Raw genomic sequence first — 19,340 nt, forward strand, 5'->3', positions numbered from 1 at the left:
TTTCTATATTTTAGTTGTAATTTCAGTTTGGTCCTGGGAGGGTGTCAGTGTATCTTTAATCCTCTACCCTGAACATTTTAAGTGTACAAGACAGTGCTGTTACCTAGGGGTGCACTGTTCTACAACAGATCTCTAAAACATATTCATCTTGCTTAACTGAAGCTTTATGCCAGCTGATTGGAAAACATTTTTTTTCTATTTTCTTGAGATGTGAGCTTAGATAATTGAATTGAGGTTTTTTCTCTAATATAAGAATTTGTTGCTATAAATTTCCCTTTCAGCAATGTTTTAACCATGTGCCACAAAACTTGTTTGCTTTAATTTCATTTTGTTTAACCTATTTCTTTTTATTTCCCTTGGGACTTCATCTTTTATCCATGGATTATTAAGAAATGTGTTGTTTGATTTCTAGTCAGATTCCATTATGGTTAAAGAACACATTTTTATTTCAGTTCTTTTAAATGTACTGAAGTTTGTTTTATGATGCAGGTCTATCTTGGTGAATGTTCCATAGGCACTTGAAAAGAATTTGTATCCCGCTGTTGTTGGATAAAGTGCTCCAAAATTGTCGATTATATCATGTTGCTTGATGGTGTTGTTCAGCAGTTCTAATTCTTGCTTTCTGTCTAGTAGTTTTATCACTTTTTGAGAGAGTGGAAGTAGCCAACTATAACTGTGAATTTGTCTATTCTAGTTCTGTCAGTTTTTGTTTCATGTACTTGGAAGTTCTGTTGTTTGTCACATACATCTCCTCAGCAATTTCTATTTATTCTTTTTTGAATTGTAATAGATGATCATATAAATAGACATTTTTGGTGTTTTTTGTTTTTAATTTGAATAGTCACATAATACACATTAACCCTCATATATGTCTGTTGCAAGTATTTTTCCCAGTTTCTTATCTGTCTTATACTTTTACTTTGACTACATAAAATTTAAAAACATGACAAACACTATATTTCTTTTTATTTTAGTTCACATTTTAAGTACTTAATAAGCCTTTCTACTTCTAGAAATCATTTTTGTCTATATTTTCTGCATTTTCTTATGGATTTATGTTTTTTACTTGAGTAAATGATACACCTAAAATGATTTTAGTCATCAGGCAGTGTTCTATTATTTATTTTCCAAAAGCTTAACTAAGTACCACCATACCATTTATTAAATTACCTTTCTTTTTCCAGTGATTTTAACATTCTGTTTTCTAAATGATTCTATATACCAGTCTATTGTAAGCTGTCTTCCACTCATAGGCTGTACTCCTATGAAAAAACTCAGTATATTTTTATATGTATATATTACTATTATTTATATATATTATTAAAACAGGAGACATTATGAATTCAAGTAAAGTTAATTATAAAAATATACATAAATTAATCTATGATCTTAGTTTAAAAATTAACCTATTTAATTGTAAGTAGGACCAGCTTAAAAAATCTTGTTAAAAAATTTTATCTTTAATGTTGAAAGTATTACAGATATCCTTTTTGCCTCATTGACCCCTTCTACTCCCCTACCTCCACCCCAGGCCTTCACCACACTATTGTCTGTATCCATGGGTTATGCATATATGCATATAAGTTCTTTGGTTAATCTCTTCCCACCCACCCACCCATCCCAACCTTCCCTAAGAGATTCATCAGTCTGTTCCATGGTTCTATGTCTCTGGATCTATTTTGTTCATGAGTTTATTTTGTTCTTTAGATTCCACATATGAGTGAGACCATGTGATTCTTAGTCTTTCTCTGACTGGCTTATTTTACTTAGCATGACTTGGTTTTCTAAACCTGAATTGTAGAGATGGTTGCATGGCTATATCTAAATTTACTGAAACTCATTAAACTGTCCACTTAAAATAAGTGAATTTTATAGAACGCAAATTAGGCCCCTATAAAACTATTTTTAAAAATGATGTAAAATATAAGCACTTCTAGGGAAAAATCATGAATAAAAAATACTACCTAAAGACCATTTTTGCTGCACTGAAGCATAAAACCTGTCATTTTAATTAAGAATTCAAAAATGCTTCTGGTATTTTTGGAAAGTTTGGATTGCTAGGTTTGAAAAGGTTAAAGTCTGTTGATAAAACCCAGAAAACTCATTTAAGAGTGATGAGGTGAAATACAGCATTAATTTTCCCATACTTAAAAGATTCTCACTTGTTCTTCAAAATATACCAAAAGAAAAATCCATTGATGACTGAATGCCTGCAGCAAACTGAATTCTAAAGCATGTTTTTCTACTTTCCTGATCACTCAAATTTCAAATAGAACATGCTTCTCACTCAAGATTAAATGTCAAGAAAACTGGGGGGAATATGTAAACATATACCAAGGAAAACACTGATTTTATTTTGTAGTGAATTCCCCTAAAGTTTTCATTTTAAATACAAATCATTTACAACTGTACCAAGAACCATTCTTAGCCAGCAGGTTTTAATGTTTGGTATGGTGATTTTGGCTATATTCATACATTAAAAAAACCTGACAGACAGGGTTCCAATCTCTGTGAGTTACCAAAGATGATCACTCAATCATGACTTCATGATCATCTATGAAATAAATAAATGGATCTCTACAGAAGAACTGAGCATAATCAGCTCAAAAACAAAATGAAAACCAGAAAGGAATTTGTTCTTAACTAAAGAAAACCCAACGTAGAGCTCAGGCTACTTACAAAACGAACACACTGTCTTTAAAGTAAAGAAAGTTAAATTCCTGGCAAGAAGGCTTTTTGATGCCAAGAAGTTTTTTAAAAGAAGATGAAATCCTTGGCTCATCAATTACTGGCTGTTACGGATAACACAATTCCTATACTTCTTTCTAGTGTAAAGGTTTATGGTCATAAAAGAAATTAATCTTTGTATGTTTTCAAACAAAAGCATTACATTTATGAAAAGGTTACTACTAGTGATTAAGAAATTCTAAACAAATTAGAAGCTAATAAGGAAGCTAAAATGTTAAGGAAGTTAAGAAGAATATCTGGAAGGCCTTACTATTCCTTAGCACTGCTGAACCTGAAGGGCAGTCCGTGAACAGTGGCAGTACTACATCACTGCTCATCTTTGGAAAAAGAGGTACCCAGTAAGAGCAGTGAGCAGTGAGAAGAAATAAGACCCAACAACAATTAGCTGTAGTATCTAAGAAGATATTAGTTCAACCTTTTTCTTAGATAAGGCAAAAGACTTCACAAAAATCTTATATTTTTCTTTAGCATCTGTTAAAAAAGAAACAACAGGCCCCAAATGGAGTAACTTGTGCTAAACCCTATAACAAACCAACACTTGATGGCAGTTTTAGCCTCTCCCAGAAGTGGAATTTTAAACTAATCAGCCTGGAATTTTTCTGATCAACACTAGTGAGGTAATCTTCCCAATAAGACCCCTAAAGTCCCTGGCCCCTATGGGAGGTGACCTTGTCTGAAATTATCCTTTTGTTTGTAACTCCCCCCATCCTTCTGTCTAGAAAAGCTTTCCATTTTGAACAACTCCTCTGGTTCCTTCCTGCCTGCTAGATGGGATGCTGCCCAATTCATACTTTCAATAAAGCCAATTAGATCTTTAAATTTATTTAATTGAATTTTGTTTTTGTTAAGGCATAAGAGTTATGCCTTACTCTAACTCTTATGCCTTAAACACTTTAAAGGTTTTCAGTGACATAAAAACATATCTCATGGATCCCTTCAAAATAGAATGGTCTTGAAAGGTATTTCAGAAACAATCAGAATTAAAAATTCATGCTAAAAATAAGATAAAAAATAAACTTTCACTATAAATAGCAAAATAAACTTCTATAAATAATTCTTTTGAACATTTTTTAGTGATATTATTGTACAACGTGATACATGCAGTGATCTGTAAACCTCCAAGTATAGACTGACTTGGCAAGGCCATATAAAACTGCAAGAAGGATAAGGTGTGAAAAACAGCAGAATGTAGGTTAAAAATAGACAAGTAAAACCATGCATTGAAAATAAACAGTAAAGCTACCAACTGTGATTCAACTCTGAGGCTTTTCCTCTGGGAAAGTCTGCTATTTCATTCAAGTCAATATATAAGATGGGAGAAAAAAAATTGTTACATTTTATTTATGTTAAAAAATGTAAAGAGCTGGTTTTTGAAAACAAATCTTTTGAATGGAAGCTCCACTGAAATTGGATTTTTTATGAATTGTAAACATTTTCCCTTAGCATCCTACCTCTTTAAGCCTTAAACATTCAAGTTTTTCAACGATATTAAAATATACCTCATTGATGCCTTCAAAGTAGAATAAGAAACACACTTTCAATTAATAAAATTCTCTATAGCAATTTGAATTATGAAGAACAAAAATAGAAAAGTGGTACTCTTTAGAATTTGAGGAGAAGTACCAAAGTGCAAAGAAATTCATATATATGCCTCATTCCTAAGGACCACTTCCGCAAAATCCTTGAGAATTAGTCAGCTTTCAAAAAGGAGATGTAGCATGACAAAGGAACATGATAAAGGAGAAATAAGAAGGGCTTTGGTGTCAGACAAAAATAGATTCAAATTATAATTTCCATATTAGGTGAGTGACTTAAGGCAAGTTATTTAATGTCTCATATATAAAACAGGGCTAATGATACCTACTTTGTGAGATTTCAGTGAGTTGATATATGTAAAGTATCTAGCGCAGTATCTAGTGTTAAGAATTTTTGCTTATTTTTCTTTTCTTTTCTCCCTCTTCAAGTGAAATAAAATAAAAATTGCAATAAAGCCCTATCATATTGCTGTGCATTCAAGTTCTCCCCAAAATGTAATAAAAATTTTAATGGCAAAAAGTTATCACTTTTAAAAAATTAAGCCAGCTGTTTTACAACAAAATAACCATATTTAAACTGGCAGAATCACACCATATTATATATCGAAGGAATACACTAAGGGGTTAAAGATCCAATGCTTGGCAATATTTGATTGCAGTGGCCATTTTAAACCCTCCAAATTAAAAAGCAAATCTATACTGACAAATTAAAATATTAAGCATTTTTGGTCAACATCATTTTTATGGAACTTTTATAATTAAGTACTTAAGTTCTAAGTTCTTCAAAAGCAAACAATGATAAAACAAGACAAGATATATTCTTAACCTTATATAAAGAAAGCATAAATACAGATTAGTTCTGTTCTAGAACTTAAAATAAAAAAAACAAAGATATTAACTAAATTTATTTAGAGAAGAGTTAGGCACTTAAATCATGATTCTGTAAGTCACTAACAAGTTTTGTTAGTGTTTATCCTTTGAGATTGCATAAAGGGAAATAAATTGTATATATTCCTCATGTGGCTTTTATGAACAAGGTCCATGAGTTATAGAATAATACTGCTTAGAAGAGACCTTCAATTTCTGTAGATCTTACATCCTTACTCTAAAAAGAAAATAAAAACAGAGGTTAAGTTCAAGGTTGCCTAGGGCTTGAGGCAGAGCTGAAACGCAACTCTCTCAGCTCTCTGCTCTTTATACCACTGCATGATGTATTTCAGCAGGGATTCACAAGGATGGTCTTGGAGAATCTGCTCTTTTGGCTTTTCTAACATTGATTAATGTGTTTTGTTTCCTTTGTAGTTTGTAGGACACAATGAAACAAGAGGGCATGTGGAGTGTTGTCTTGCTCATTTTCCGCTACCTAAAAGTATTTCTTTCCTTGAGAGGAATAAAAATATAAGTTAAATACAAACCCATTAACAACTGCTAATAAAAGTCTGGGCTACATGTCAGGAAAACAAACAGCCTAAACATTTCACCGGGCACAGTTAAAGATAAAATCCTAATACATTTAAATTGATTTTGGGACCTTCTGAAATGTATATCGGCCAAGGAGCAATTAAGATATTCATACAACCCATGACAAGAGGAGGAACCAGTCACACTCCCAAATACAGAATTAGCACTCATCATTTGCCTTTCCTCTTTTCCATCACCACTAAAATATTAAGAATCTATGAAAAGGGGAAGTTAATATGACACAAAACTATCCTGAATAACAAAGCATTTCACAGAACATTTCTTCAAAGAGGAGTTCTCACCTTTAACTCACAGCCAATTCATGCATTCCACTTTTCATGAGTTCTGAGTAAAACCACTAAATGGATGCTGGTAAGGTCACATATATCCTGATTCCCTTATCTACTATACATTTTCAGTTCTTACCCTGCTGAATCTCACAGCAGCATTTGATGCTACTGACCACTTCCTTTTGCCCCTAAAACCCTTGACTCCCATCTTAAATGTTCTCCCCCCCACACACAGTAAAGGTAAGTTTGTAAGGTGATGAATGTTTTAACTAACCTTATTGTGGTGATCATTTTATAATACAAATGTGTACCAAACTGTCACATTTGGCACCTTAAACTTACACAATGTTGTATGTCAATTTTATCTAAATAACGGTGAAAAAATAAGGTAACACTAAAATCTCAACAGGAAGACAAACGAACAAACAAAAAACCTCTTTACTGCCTTTGCTTCCATGAAACTGCTCTCAACTAATTCTCTCCTCCCTCTCTAATTATGTCTTGTTATTTTTTTCCATAGCTAAACTTCTTATCATCCTTCAGCGGTCGGTGGTCCACAGAACTCATTCCTCATCCCAGTTCTTTTCATTCACTCAAATACATTTCTTTAGCACCCACTATAGGTTAGAAACTCTTCTAGATAATTGAGATATCACTGAACAAAACAGATGAAAATCCCTGCTGTCTTCAAGCATAAATCACATAAAGACTAGTCAAGACAAAAACATTAAGAATAATACATAAGTAAATTATATAGTGTGTTAGGGTTTATGTGCTATGGAAAATAAATAGAACAGTAAGAAGAATCTATTCTGTAACTGCTCATAGACCACTATATTATCTCTGATTTCGATGATTACTTATATTCTAACTATTCCCAAATTTATATCTACCATATATCTTTTATGAGTAGCAGTACTCTAAAGCCCTTCTCACTTGAATATTCTCCAGTCATTACAATTTATGATGCCTGGCACTCAACTCAACACTTGTCTCCTGCCATAACCTGTTCCTTCTGTTTTAATAATGGCACTACCATCTGCTGGTTGAGCCAAGTTACATATCTTTTATTTAACATGTCTCCCTTTCCCTTAGTCTCTAGATCTTACTTGTCACCAAGTCTTCTTTATCTGCATAAATATCTCCAACGTTCTTCCATCCTCGCTGCTACTTCTCTAATTAATTAAAACTATCAGTAAATAGCAGTAGAGAGGATCAACTCTGTAGTCAGATACCTGAACTGAATCCTGGCTCCAACACTTACTTGTCATTTGGTTTTGAACTTAACCTCTGTAAGTGCTAGTTTTCCTCTTTGTAAAATAAAGACAACCCTCCTATGGTTACTTTATTAAATGAGTGTATTAACATCAGAATCACCAACAGTAGCAGCAGCATGATTAGTTTCTAAAATAGCCTCTTAACTGGTTTCCCTTCTTCTATCCTTAATCTTTCCCAACACTGTTATGGCAGTGGGGGTCTTCAAAATTCACAGAGCTGAACACAACAATGACTCTAAATAGTCCCCCACTGCCTTCAGTATTAAGTTCAAATGCCTTAGCATGGCAAAGATATTTTTCCCTTCTTTGTCCTTCCTTTTAAAAACAAACTGTTAAAAAGCATCATCATTAGAGGCAAGTGAGTCAAAGTATAAACTTCAGTTTCCTTTTTTCAATTTACAAAAAAGTCTCAGTAGGAGATTTTAAAATTATCACAAGGTTGTCTTCCCCCAACCCCATAAGTATATATTTCATTTTTATGGTCAAAATGTTAAATGGTATTTTATTTAGTTGATCACCGTGATATGATATAACACAGAATAAGCATTTTGAGAACCTTTGCAGCAATGGAAGCCGAATAGATGATTTAAATTATTTCCTTCAGGTTTTTGTCACATTTCTCCTTTCTATGAAATAAACATAAAACACCTCTGATTGACTTCATGTATTGCTATGTGTGTACTTGCAAGTGTCTCTACCTGTGCAATCCTTTCACAAGAAAACATGAAATAATGTTATATTCAAACTGGTGTTCAAGAAAAATTACTTATGAAACATTTGGAAGATTTTACCTGTCCAACCAGGCAAGCAGACTCTTGGCTGCTCCAATCAGATCCACAACTGAAGTCAGAAAGTCATTTGGCAATTTTCGGCTGGTTCTCCCATCGTAATGGCCACTCCTTCTCCTCCCTGTTATAAAATTCTGTAGATTTTTGGCAGATGCATTCAACTTGTGAGAAAGAGTTTTTAAATTTTCTGTTTCCAAGCCATAATTCTGAATTACAAAAGAGAGAGAATATTTTTAAGTCAATATTTTATTCATTCATTAAAATATTTACTGAGTACTTTATTGTGTACAGGCAATAGAACTAGTCTTAAAAGTTACAAATGAGTAAGATAGGATTTCTGATTTAGCAGAATCCACATTAGAAAAATAATAAATGATCCCCTCAAATAAACGTTAAGGAAAGATTTTGTAAGTTACAATTAAATTTTAAAACAGCTAATTGTGAGTTGTAAAACACTTCTAAGAAAGGCTGGTTAACTGGATCAAAGGATGACCGTGATCAAACTACTCAGCAATATATATATATTACTGTCTTGTGTAAAATTAAAAGTAGTATCACTTTATAGAAAATTATAAAACCCAAAGATTATTTGTTTATTTGCTTAAAGAGCTGAGCTGACAGTAGACAGTTTGTAATGGGACAAATCACCAGTCCACCTGGTGACAACACATAAAGCAAGATGGAAGATAAACTACTGAGGGGGTAAAAAAAGGGAATCAAATGGCACATGAACTTAGCTATATTACTAAGTCAACAACCACTGGGGGTACCTACTCTGAAATTTAGGTTTATTTTTTTCCATAGTAATTTCAGAAAAGAGAACTTAGAGGAGATAAAAGGAAGGACTAGAGAAGATTTGGATGCATAAACATTAAATACCCCACTATGTTAAGTATGTTAACACTAGCCCTAGTCAGTTTGGCTCAGCGGTTAGAGCATCAACTCTCGGTCTGAAGGGTCCCGGGTTCGATTCCAGCCAAGGGCACATATCTCGGTTGCAGGCTCGATCCCTGGCCCCAGTCAGGGCGCGTGGGGGAGGCAACCAATCTATCAGTGTCACTCTTACATCGATGTTTACTTCTCTCTCCCCCACTCTCTCTGAAAAAGCAATGGAAAAAATATCCTTCGGCGAGGATTTAAAAAAAAAAGTATGTTAAAACACTAAAGACTTAATAGTAATAAAAGTCTGATTGTTCTTTACTGAGAATTTACATTTTTATTAAAAGAACATTCTTTTTTGGAGCCATGGCTTTTTTTTTTTTTTTTTTAATCATAGAATATTAAATTTTCACTGCTTAATTTAAATTGCAAGATTTTTCTTTCAAAATAAAAGGTCTGGCTTGCACAAATAAAACAATATTCTATTCAAAAATCTATTGCAGCTGAGCCTGGATCATCTGTGAAACCTTTGAAAACTTTCATGCAGTTTGGCACTATATTAAGAAGGAAATCCTTTTGTAAGTTTATAAAAGATACTGTCTAATGACTAGACAGGATAATTTGCAGTTATATCAATTAAATGTAAATATTTCTGAAGTCCTTAAAAATATTTTCAGAACTTGTTTCCTGTGTTAAAGCATTTTTCTTCAAGTATAACAATGTTCACATTTTCCATTTTTGTGTACTAATGATTTCAATGAGGAAATGTTTATTTACAAACAAATTATAATAATTTCTTAGAGAAGCTCAAATTATAATAGGTTATTAGAGAGGAATCTAATCAGTCAGCCTGGTCAAGGTTTAACTCAGTAGCCACTAGCCTCCACAAAAGATTAATTTAAATGATCTCTATCTATTTAAGCATCTCAAATATTTTATTAGAAAAGGTAAAAATAATTTTAAAATAATAATACAAATCTTATAAATAAAAATCTGAAGGCAAAGTAAAACACTTTGAAGCATCCTAAATTTAAGATAATATTAAAATTATTATAATTAATTGTTAATCCTCAAGGGAGGATATTTTTTCCATTGGCTTTTTTGGAGCGAGTGGAAGGGGATGGGGGGGGGAGAGAGAGAGACAGAGGAAAGAAAAGAAAGAAGAGAAGAGAAGAGAAGAGAAGAGAAGAGAAGAGAAGAGAAGAGAAGAGAAGAGAAGAGAAGAGAAGAGAAGAGAAGAGAAGAGAAGAAAGAAAAAAAGGAAGGCAGGAAGGCAGGAAGGAAGACTTCTCATTTTGGAAAATCGAGGTGGCTATCTTCACTAGCGGCAAATTCCCACTAAACACTTAACTAAAAATATTCAATATTGGTACAACATATTTTACACTCTAAATGCTATTTTATTCACAGCTCTTCATTTGAATGTAGCATGTACAGGTGTTTAGGTTTTATAATACTTGGCTTAAAAATGAGTGACTCCAGACAACAAGATGGCGGCGCAGGGAACCGTGGTCCCCGCCGCCCGCAACCGCATCAGAATTAAAACTAAAATACAGAACCACCATCGCTCAGAGCCTCCTGAGATCCGGCTGCACAGAAGCCCTACAACCAGGGAGCTGAGGCAGCACCGAGACCGGGAGGAGGGGGAGACGCACGCAAGTCGGGGCTGGATCCCGAAGACAGGCCACGGGCCCACACCCGGTGCCGCGGGGAAACCCGGGAGGGAATCTCGGTGGCGGGGGTTTCCCGGAGGAGTGAGGAGTCCCAGCCCCACAGCAGGCCCCAGCCCAGGGCTCCAGGGCCGAGAAGAGACATCTCCACAACTTTGGGCTGTGAAACCAGCGGGGACTGTCCCTGAGGGTCGCGGAGGCCACGGGAGCCCCAGGCTTTCCTCTCAAAGGGCCCGGCGCGGACTCACTCGGACGCTCCCTCCGAGCCCAGCGCCGGGCAGCAGCCTGAAGGGACCCGGGACACTCGGGGAGGAACTAACCTGCCTGAAATTGGGGCGAGAGGTGGAGGGCGGCTTCCTCCCGGGCAGAAGGGCTGGCGGAGGCCATGGCTCCTGTGGCGAGTCCTCCCCGCACAGCCGGCAGGCAGGCGCCATGTTTGAATCACCAGCACCTGACTCACCTTTGGCCCCGCCCCGTGACTCCCGGAGGCCCCGCCCCTCCCCACCTGCAGCTCATCCGGGCCCTTTCCAGGGGCTTTTCTGTGCAAGTGGCCTCTGGAGCCTCATGCTTAGGACTTTCCTAAATTCTCTCAAACAAGCAGCAGCTGCCCCATGCGGCTTGATCAGTGGCCCCAGGCCTGGCGCTAGCGGCAGCTGCATTGGCTCATAGCTTGGCTTCTCCTGGACACCTCCAAGCCCAGCACAAGGAGCAGCCAACTACGGTTTGCTGTGTAGCTCATGCTGGGTGGCCCTGGGCAAGGCACTGGCACAGGCTGACTTTGCATCTCCCAGGAGGCCCCAGAGACAGTGCACCTGGTGGTCAGACTCGACCACGCTGGATTACAACCCTACCACATCCAGGAGTGACACACTCAAGGGGCGCACTTGGTGAACACCAAAGCCCCACTGAAGTAAATCCTGCTCCAATGGGGTGTCTCCAGCACAGCAGCTCTCTGGCTGTAGCAGCAGCTGGTCCTCACAGCCAACTGGCCTGGGGGTCAATTCCTCCCAGTGATGCCAACAGCAACCAAGGCTCAACTACAACAGGACAGTGCACACAGCCCACACAGGGGAGCACCTAGAAGGCCCAGCTCAGGTGACTGGGGAGGCTGAGCTACTGGACCCTACAGGACACCTACTGCACAAAGACACTCTATCAATTCCAGAAGACACAGCAGCTCTACCTAACACATAGAAACAGACACCTGGAAGCAGCCAAAATGTGGAGGCAAAGAAACATGTCACAAAGGAAAGAACAGAAAAAATCTCCAGAAGAGGAACTAAATGAAAGAGAACCAAGCAAGCTTACAGAGTTCAGAATTATGGTTATAAGGATGCTCAAGGATCTTAGCAAGACTATTAAGGAAACTAGTGAGATCATCAATGACATAATAAAGTACCAATTTGAAATGAAGGCTACATGAACTAAAATGAAGAATAATTTACAGGGAATCAACAGTAGAGTAGAGGACGCTGAGAATCAAATCAGCAATTTGGAACATGAGGAAACAAAAAACACCCAACCAGAAGAGCAAAAAGAAAAATGAATCCAGAAATATGAAAATAGTGTAACGAATCTCTGGGACAACTTCTAACGACCCAACATTAATATTATTGGGGTGCCAGGAGGTGAAGAAAGAAATCAAGAAACTGAAAACCTATTTGCAAAAATAATTACAGAAAACTTCCCCTACCTGGTGAAAGAAATAAATTTACAAGCCCAGGAAGCACAGAGGGTCCCACACAAGAGGAACCCAAAGAGGCCCACAGCAAGACACAGCATCATTAAAATGCCAAAGGTTATAGACAAGAGAGAATCTTAAAAGCAGCAAGAGAAAAGCAGTTAGTTCCCTACAAGGGAGCCCCCATACGACTGTCAGCTGATTTCTCAACAGAAACCTTGAGGCCAGAAGGGAGGGGCAAGAAATATTCAAAGTGATGAAAAACATGGAACTACAACCAAGATTGCTCTACCCAGCAAGGCTATCATTTAGAACTGAAGGTCAGATAAAGAGCTTCTCAGACAAGGAAAAGCTAAAGGAGTTCATCACCACGAGACCAGCACTACAGGAAATGTTGAAGGGTCTTCTTTAAGAAGCTAATAACAAAATCTGACAAACTAAATAGATCCAGAGACATTCACTCATGCAACAGATTGTCATACCTCAGAGGGAAGAGGGAAGGGGATAGAGAGTGGGAAGAGATTAATCAAAGAAATTATATTCATATGTGCATAACCCATGGACACAGACAATAATGGGGTGAAGGCCTGGGGAGGGGGTGGGAGCGAGGTGGAAGGGGTCAATGGGGGGAAAAATGGGACACCTGCAATACTTTCAACAATAAAGATAAATTAAAAAACAAAACAAAAATGAGTGATTCCTAAAAGGATTGGTCAAATGTAGTTTTTTTAGAAATAAATTATTTTGAGATAAATGAACCAAGCAATTATACTGCAAAGATACAAATCTTAGCAATTTTTTCCTGCAAAATGCCTACCTATTATATGAAAAGTACATAAAGAATGAAATGAAAACTTTTTATCCTGTCATAAATGATTCACTATACTTCCCAATAAAAGGTGTATTGTTAGGACATAAATTAAGGGTGATACCTTAAACTATATATAGTTTATTTATGCTTTATTATTTCAGTTAATACACTGTGCTCTCTATTTAAGCATATTAAATGATAACATAACAGCTTGAAAGAGTTAATATACCTCCAAATCATGAACAGCTTAATTCTTTCTAGAATAACATGGTAGAAACAATAGAGTTGGTGCTTAATAAATATATATTGCATGAATAAATAAGTTACTAAACAGACCTTTGGTTTTCATTAGCTGCCATACATTCATTCCCCATTAGGAATAACTTTAAGACAAGGCAGAAGAAAATATTCCAAAGCTTAAAAGAAACAAAAGGAATTTGGTAATTACTCTGTCTTCTTATACTAGAACAGAAACTTCAGTCAGAGGCTGTGTAAGCAAGAGAAAAAAATGGCTGTTCTATGGAGAAATGCAGAGAACTTCATTCAGTAGGATAACATTAATTTAATATACTCTATGTGCTAAGCACTAGACAGGAAAGACCAGAAAATCTAAGCAAAGAATTATAATGTGGTACAAAGCATAAGCTGCCTTTCTTCCCATTACTTCCCACTCTGCACCAGCCAAGTCAAAATTCTCATTTCTCCCTGAACACTCCAATACTCTTTCATAATTGCCGTTACATATGATATTTCTTCTGCCTAAATTTTCCCCAACTTTTTTGTCTGGTGAACATCTACACATCCTGAAAGTCCCAACACGAAGCCCACTCACCCTTCCTGGATCCCTCAGTAGTGCTCATCATTTCCTTCTGCACTCCCCTGGGATTGTCTTTAAATCTATATTATCTTTCAACGACTTTTGTCTTATTTACTAGATTACATACATCTTAAAGGCCCAGACTATGCCTTTTTCACTTTTGTATTCCCTGTGGTAGCACTGATTGAACATGAATATATAAATGTTGAAAGAAGAAATAAATACAGTTGATGTAAAGAAAAAATACAAAGGCCAGTAGAGACATTACAGTTTCAAAGAGACAAGACATAGTTCCCCATTTCCAACAGCGGAATTTCCGGTCTAGTCACCTGAGCCTGCTGATGCGGGACCTCACCTCACAATTTTACAATGGCATGTAAAAGTAAAACAGAATTTATTGCTCACTGATTGGCTTTATAGTCACTGGAAAACATCTGTTGCACAAACTAGAAGATATTTGCAATTTTAACTTCCTGATGTATAACCGTTAGGAAGCAGTGAAAAGGAAAGTTTAATATTTGACCTCTCTGGGGAATGTGAGCAATTTATTGCTGGATAAACACAGAAGAATGAATTTAGTATTTTTTTTCGTGTTAACTTCCAGAACAGCTCAACCACATAATGAAGTTTTCCCAAGAAAATGATGTAATACTACGGTGCTTAAATCTACAACTGTAGAGGGATTAAAACTTAGAATATGAAGGGATTTACATAGCTCCATGGCTCAAACATCAAAATGGTCTACACATGTCTCTGATGTCATTCTTTTAAGTAAGTTTAGGGCAGCAGAGCTTGTTCATGGGCCAAGCTCCAAAGCCTACAGGTCTAGACTCCCTGTTGGTAACACTGCAATCATCAATCTTTCCTTCTTCGAACTGGCTGTGTAGGAGCCTAACACTCAAGTGGTTCATCTATGCGGAGCTCTGTTTATAAGACATACACCCTGGACTTTGAGCTCTGATATACCCAACTATTGCTGTTAGAGAAGACGTGGCAAATAGGGGCCTGCTAGACCAGATGCTCATTTCTAAGACACTGTATTGCACCTTCATAGCCACTCTGACTCAGCTTTGGAGACCGGTATGCAAAAACACTGTGGACACTTACCTTACCCCAAATACTCTTTATTTCATACATGATTTCTTTGATCTGATCCATATAAGGGATAGAGTGTACATGTGTGTTCTGGCCTTAATTGATTTCTCTTATCTCAGGAATAGGGAGATGAGAAGATCCCCAAACTATCATGTGAAAAATGTGTCAAGTCTCTTTCATCACCACTTTCAAAAAATATTTATTCAGCATCCACTGTTGCCTAGCATTTGTGATACATGCTAGGTGTTCAATAAGCATAGTCACTTTTCCCATATAGCTTATAGACCAGTGAAAGAAATAGACATTAAAATGATAAACGCATGCCCCGCCGGGCGTGGCTCAGCGGTTGAGCATCAACCTAGGATCCAGGAGATCGCTGTTCGATTCCCGGTCAGGGCACAGGCCCGGGTTGCGGGCTCGATCGCCAGTGGGGGACGTGCAGGAGGCAGTCGATCAATGACTCTCTCATCATTAATGTTTCTTCTCTCTCTCCCTTTCCCTCTCCCTTCCTCTTTCAAAAAAAGAAAGAAAAAAAGATAAACACATATAAATATATAATTACAAGATGACATGAGGGTTAAGAAAGAGAATAATATTGGGCGGTTAATTTTAGACCAGACAAGGGTGGAGGAGTGATCAGGAAAAGTCTCTTTGAGATGACAATTAAGGTAAGACTGAAATACATAAGTGGTTTCAGATTCTACTCTTCTTTAGAAACTTTCAGTCGGGTCTTTCTTTTTTCTTGCTTATCTATTAGCTTTCTGTGAAATTCGATGACATTATTGGTATCCTTTAATGGAAATAATGCTCCCTATTGCCTTTGAGACCACTCTTTGGCAGTTGTTTTCATCCTTCTCTGACCATTCCATAAGCCTCCTGTGCAACCTCATCTTCTTCGCACTCAGCCCAAGTGTCAAGGGTCGAGCTGTGTCCTTTGTTCTCTGTATTCAGGAGGCCCTCCTTGGATAATCTCCTCTCTCTCTATGGATTCAATCCCTAGATCCTTGAGATTCCAAAAATCTACATCTTCAGCCACTTCTCAACTCTAAATTCATATGTTCAACTCTCTGATGAGTATCTCTTTCTGGATAACCCAGAGAGATGCCTCAAATTCAAGAAAATCAAAATGTGATTTATATTCCCAACTAAAACTATTCTCGCTGCCATTGCCTACGTCCATTATTACAAAATCATCGACTCTATCTCTGCAGCTAGAAAAGATGGAATCTTTCTCAGCTCCTTCCTTTACCTTACCCCTCATAGTCACCAGATCTCTATTCCTGTTGCACATCCCTGGTTCAAGCCCTACTCGTAGCCTTAGTAGATTATTTTAAACACTTCCTAATTATTCTCCCCATCTTCAGTTTGTGCACACTCCATTCCATCATCTTCATTACCATCAGTTACCTTTTAAATACAATTATTTTATTAGTCTTGCAACGTTCTCCAATTCTCTTATCATGATGTTAAGGTTTACTGGCTGGTTCTATCTTTTAATGCCTAATTTTCCACTATTGTTTCCCACTTTTTTTTCTTTGTCATCTTAAATAACTTACCATTTTTCAAACACACCAGATATGCTCTTTATTGTGTGCATGTGTAGGTGTTATTTTATCTACCTGAAATACCATTCCCTCTGTTCCTCCATCTACCAAACACATGCTCATTCAGTCTCTATGAGGCTTCTTAAATATTATTTCTTTTATAATATAAACCCATCTATCTTAGTCAAAGCTAGTTATTTTCTCTTCTGTGCCCCCATAATATTTAACTCATACTTTATTTTAGTAAGTATACTATAGTATTGTGATTGATTATTTGTATGTGACTCTCTCCCTAGGCTTTTCAAGAGGGCAGAAACTAGACCTTACATCTGACATATACACTGCTGAGTGCATTAATTGATTCTTGAATTGTGTTTAATTATCTACTTATTCCTTGTTAAACATCATCTTAATAATAGTTACTATTTATTGAATGCTTACTGTATGTCAGGTGCTGAATTAGGCACTATACAAACACTATCTCATTTGCTTTTTACAATGACATCAAAAGGTAACTGTTACTGTCTCTGTTTTAAATAAAAGAACTAAGGCTATGGTGAAATTATTTACTTACAAGTGTCAGTAATTTACTAAGCCAAATTTCAATCCCAGATTATTATAAGACTTATGTTCTTTCTCATTGTAGTTCTACGCGCCTCACAAATATGTGGAAGAATTTAAAACCAATCAGATTATTGTCATCTTATCTAAGATGGAAAAAAATCTATGTTCCTCTCAGAATACCTAATGTACTAACAGAATCTTCCAGGATTATTTTGACATTGATTTCTCTTGTTTAATTAGGCATTGCTCTTTTAATACACAAAAGTAACCATACAAGGTATAATAATCCATTTTCATTGGATGTATTTAAAAAGAACATGTAAATAATTTGATTTAAAGAAAAATTTTTCTAAAATAGGATTGATTAATATTTGTGATCCTAAATCAAAGCTTTTAGAAGGAAATGGATTTTATAATTGATTATATACAATTGGATATCCTAAATGCTGCTATGAAAACTCCTTTGGTGAGCTTTAACTTAAGTTTTTCAAATAGCTAAATGTATGTCATCAGCTGAGTTATAACCCTCCTTTTTGTTAATTGTGGGGTTTTAAAAATTTATTATTGATTTTAGAGAGAGAGCAAGAAGGAGAGGGAGGAGAGAGAGAGGGAGGAAGAGAGAGAGGAAGGAAGAGAGAGAGGTATCCATTTGTTGTTTTACTTATTTATACATTCACTGGTAGATTTTTGTATATGTTCTGACTGGGGATCAAACCTGCAACCTTGGCATATTGGGAAGCACTCTAACCAACTGAGCTACCCAACTAGGGCTAAACCTCTTTAATTTGCAATTTGCATTATATAATATACCAAATTTAATGAAGAAGCAAAATAGCACACCTAGTTGTTTGAGAATTAGGGAGGGCTTTTTCTACTTGCATTTAAATTAGTTAAAAAAAAAAAAAGGAAAGAAGGAAGGAAACAAAAAAGAAAAGTTTGAAAGGAAAGAAAACAAGACAAAAAGCAGTTTCCTTTCCAGCCAGTTCTATGTCCTTACCAGTGCACACAGAAGGTCAACTGCTTCCAAGATCAGTTCCTGATGGCCAATGCGGCTGACCCCCAGATCTTCTAGCTCCTGATGTGTAATGCGCAGCAGCTGGTCCCCGCTGATCTTCTCCCTCTCGAAGTTCTTAATATACTGCTGCAAACAGTCATCAAGACCTGCAAAAGAAAAATATGAAAGACCAAACTAAAGAGCTGAGCCAAACAAACAGGAAAAATAAAACAAGCATTAAGTCCTACCAAGCCTGTTTCAACTCTGGACTAGTTCAATCACTACCTTCTCTCAATCTATATATGCACTGCAGTGGGGAAAAAAAAATCACTTCATCATATTCCTAATTGTTAAATTCCTATTTGGATTTTCCTCGGCAATTACCAGAAATCGTTACCTCTCTTCTCAGCAGTTCTCTTTGTTGCCTATTTCATACAGTGTGCTAACAGGCAGGTTCCCCCACTTCCAGACTCATCTGCATCTCACTCCTCCCCCTTCTTTAGCCCCATCGCAAAGGAGAGGTATCTTTCTTCCTATGCAAGGCTAATCCATCTCCCTGTGCTCTGCAGTTCCATCTGCTGCCACCTTAACACTACTTCAAGAGTTAAAAAAAATAAAATGCTCTCTTTATTTCAACCCTTTCCTATTCATTGATTCTTTCTTTGTTCAAACCGCTGGCATCCCCCAAAACAAAGTAAAACAAGAACAACAGCTTTCCTTGACTTTCCTGATCTTGTGTTCCCCACTTGTCTGCTATTCCCTTTGGAATTAAGCCCCTTGCCTTCATTTCCTCCACTGCAATGCACTCCTTAATTCACTGGCATTTGGATTTTACACAAATCCAAGAGTGGAAATCCACACTGGGTACATTTTTCAAGATTATTCAGGGCACTTCATAAGTGACTGGCTAGGGTATAGAATGGGTTAGCTTCAGTAACCTAAAAATGTCCTCATATAGCCCGGCTGGTCTGGTTCAGCGGCTGAGCATCGACCTACGATCCAGGAGACCGCGATTCGATTCCCGGTCAGGGCACATGCCTGGGTTTTGGGCTCGATCCCCAGCAGGGGGTGTGCAGGAGGCAGCCGATCAATGACTCTAATCATTGATGTTTCTCTCTTTCTCCCTCTCCCTTCCTCTCTCTGAAATCAATAAAGATATTGGGGAAAAAAGTCCTCATATAAATGA

The 19,340-nt window shown here is 36.8% G+C and overlaps 1 protein-coding gene across 4 annotated transcripts in view; it reads right to left on the bottom strand.

Moving 5' to 3' along the window:
- Positions 1 to 19,340, bottom strand: part of CNKSR2 (connector enhancer of kinase suppressor of Ras 2) — a 236,875-nt gene that overhangs the window by 172,619 nt on the left and 44,916 nt on the right. For all 4 annotated transcript variants that reach the window (XM_087829499.1, XM_087829498.1, XM_087829497.1 and 1 more), the window contains exons 2-3: positions 18,158 to 18,321; positions 8,103 to 8,305 (exon numbers count right to left, since the gene is read on the bottom strand). In XM_087829499.1, coding sequence (XP_087685625.1) covers positions 8,103 to 8,305; positions 18,158 to 18,321 — 367 coding nt within the window. The remainder of the gene's footprint in view (positions 1 to 8,102; positions 8,306 to 18,157; positions 18,322 to 19,340) is intronic.

This window comes from Miniopterus natalensis, chromosome X (genome assembly GCF_054644295.1).
Source record: "Miniopterus natalensis isolate mMinNat1 chromosome X, mMinNat1.hap1, whole genome shotgun sequence".
In the NCBI taxonomy this organism is placed as follows: Eukaryota; Metazoa; Chordata; class Mammalia; order Chiroptera; family Miniopteridae; genus Miniopterus; species Miniopterus natalensis.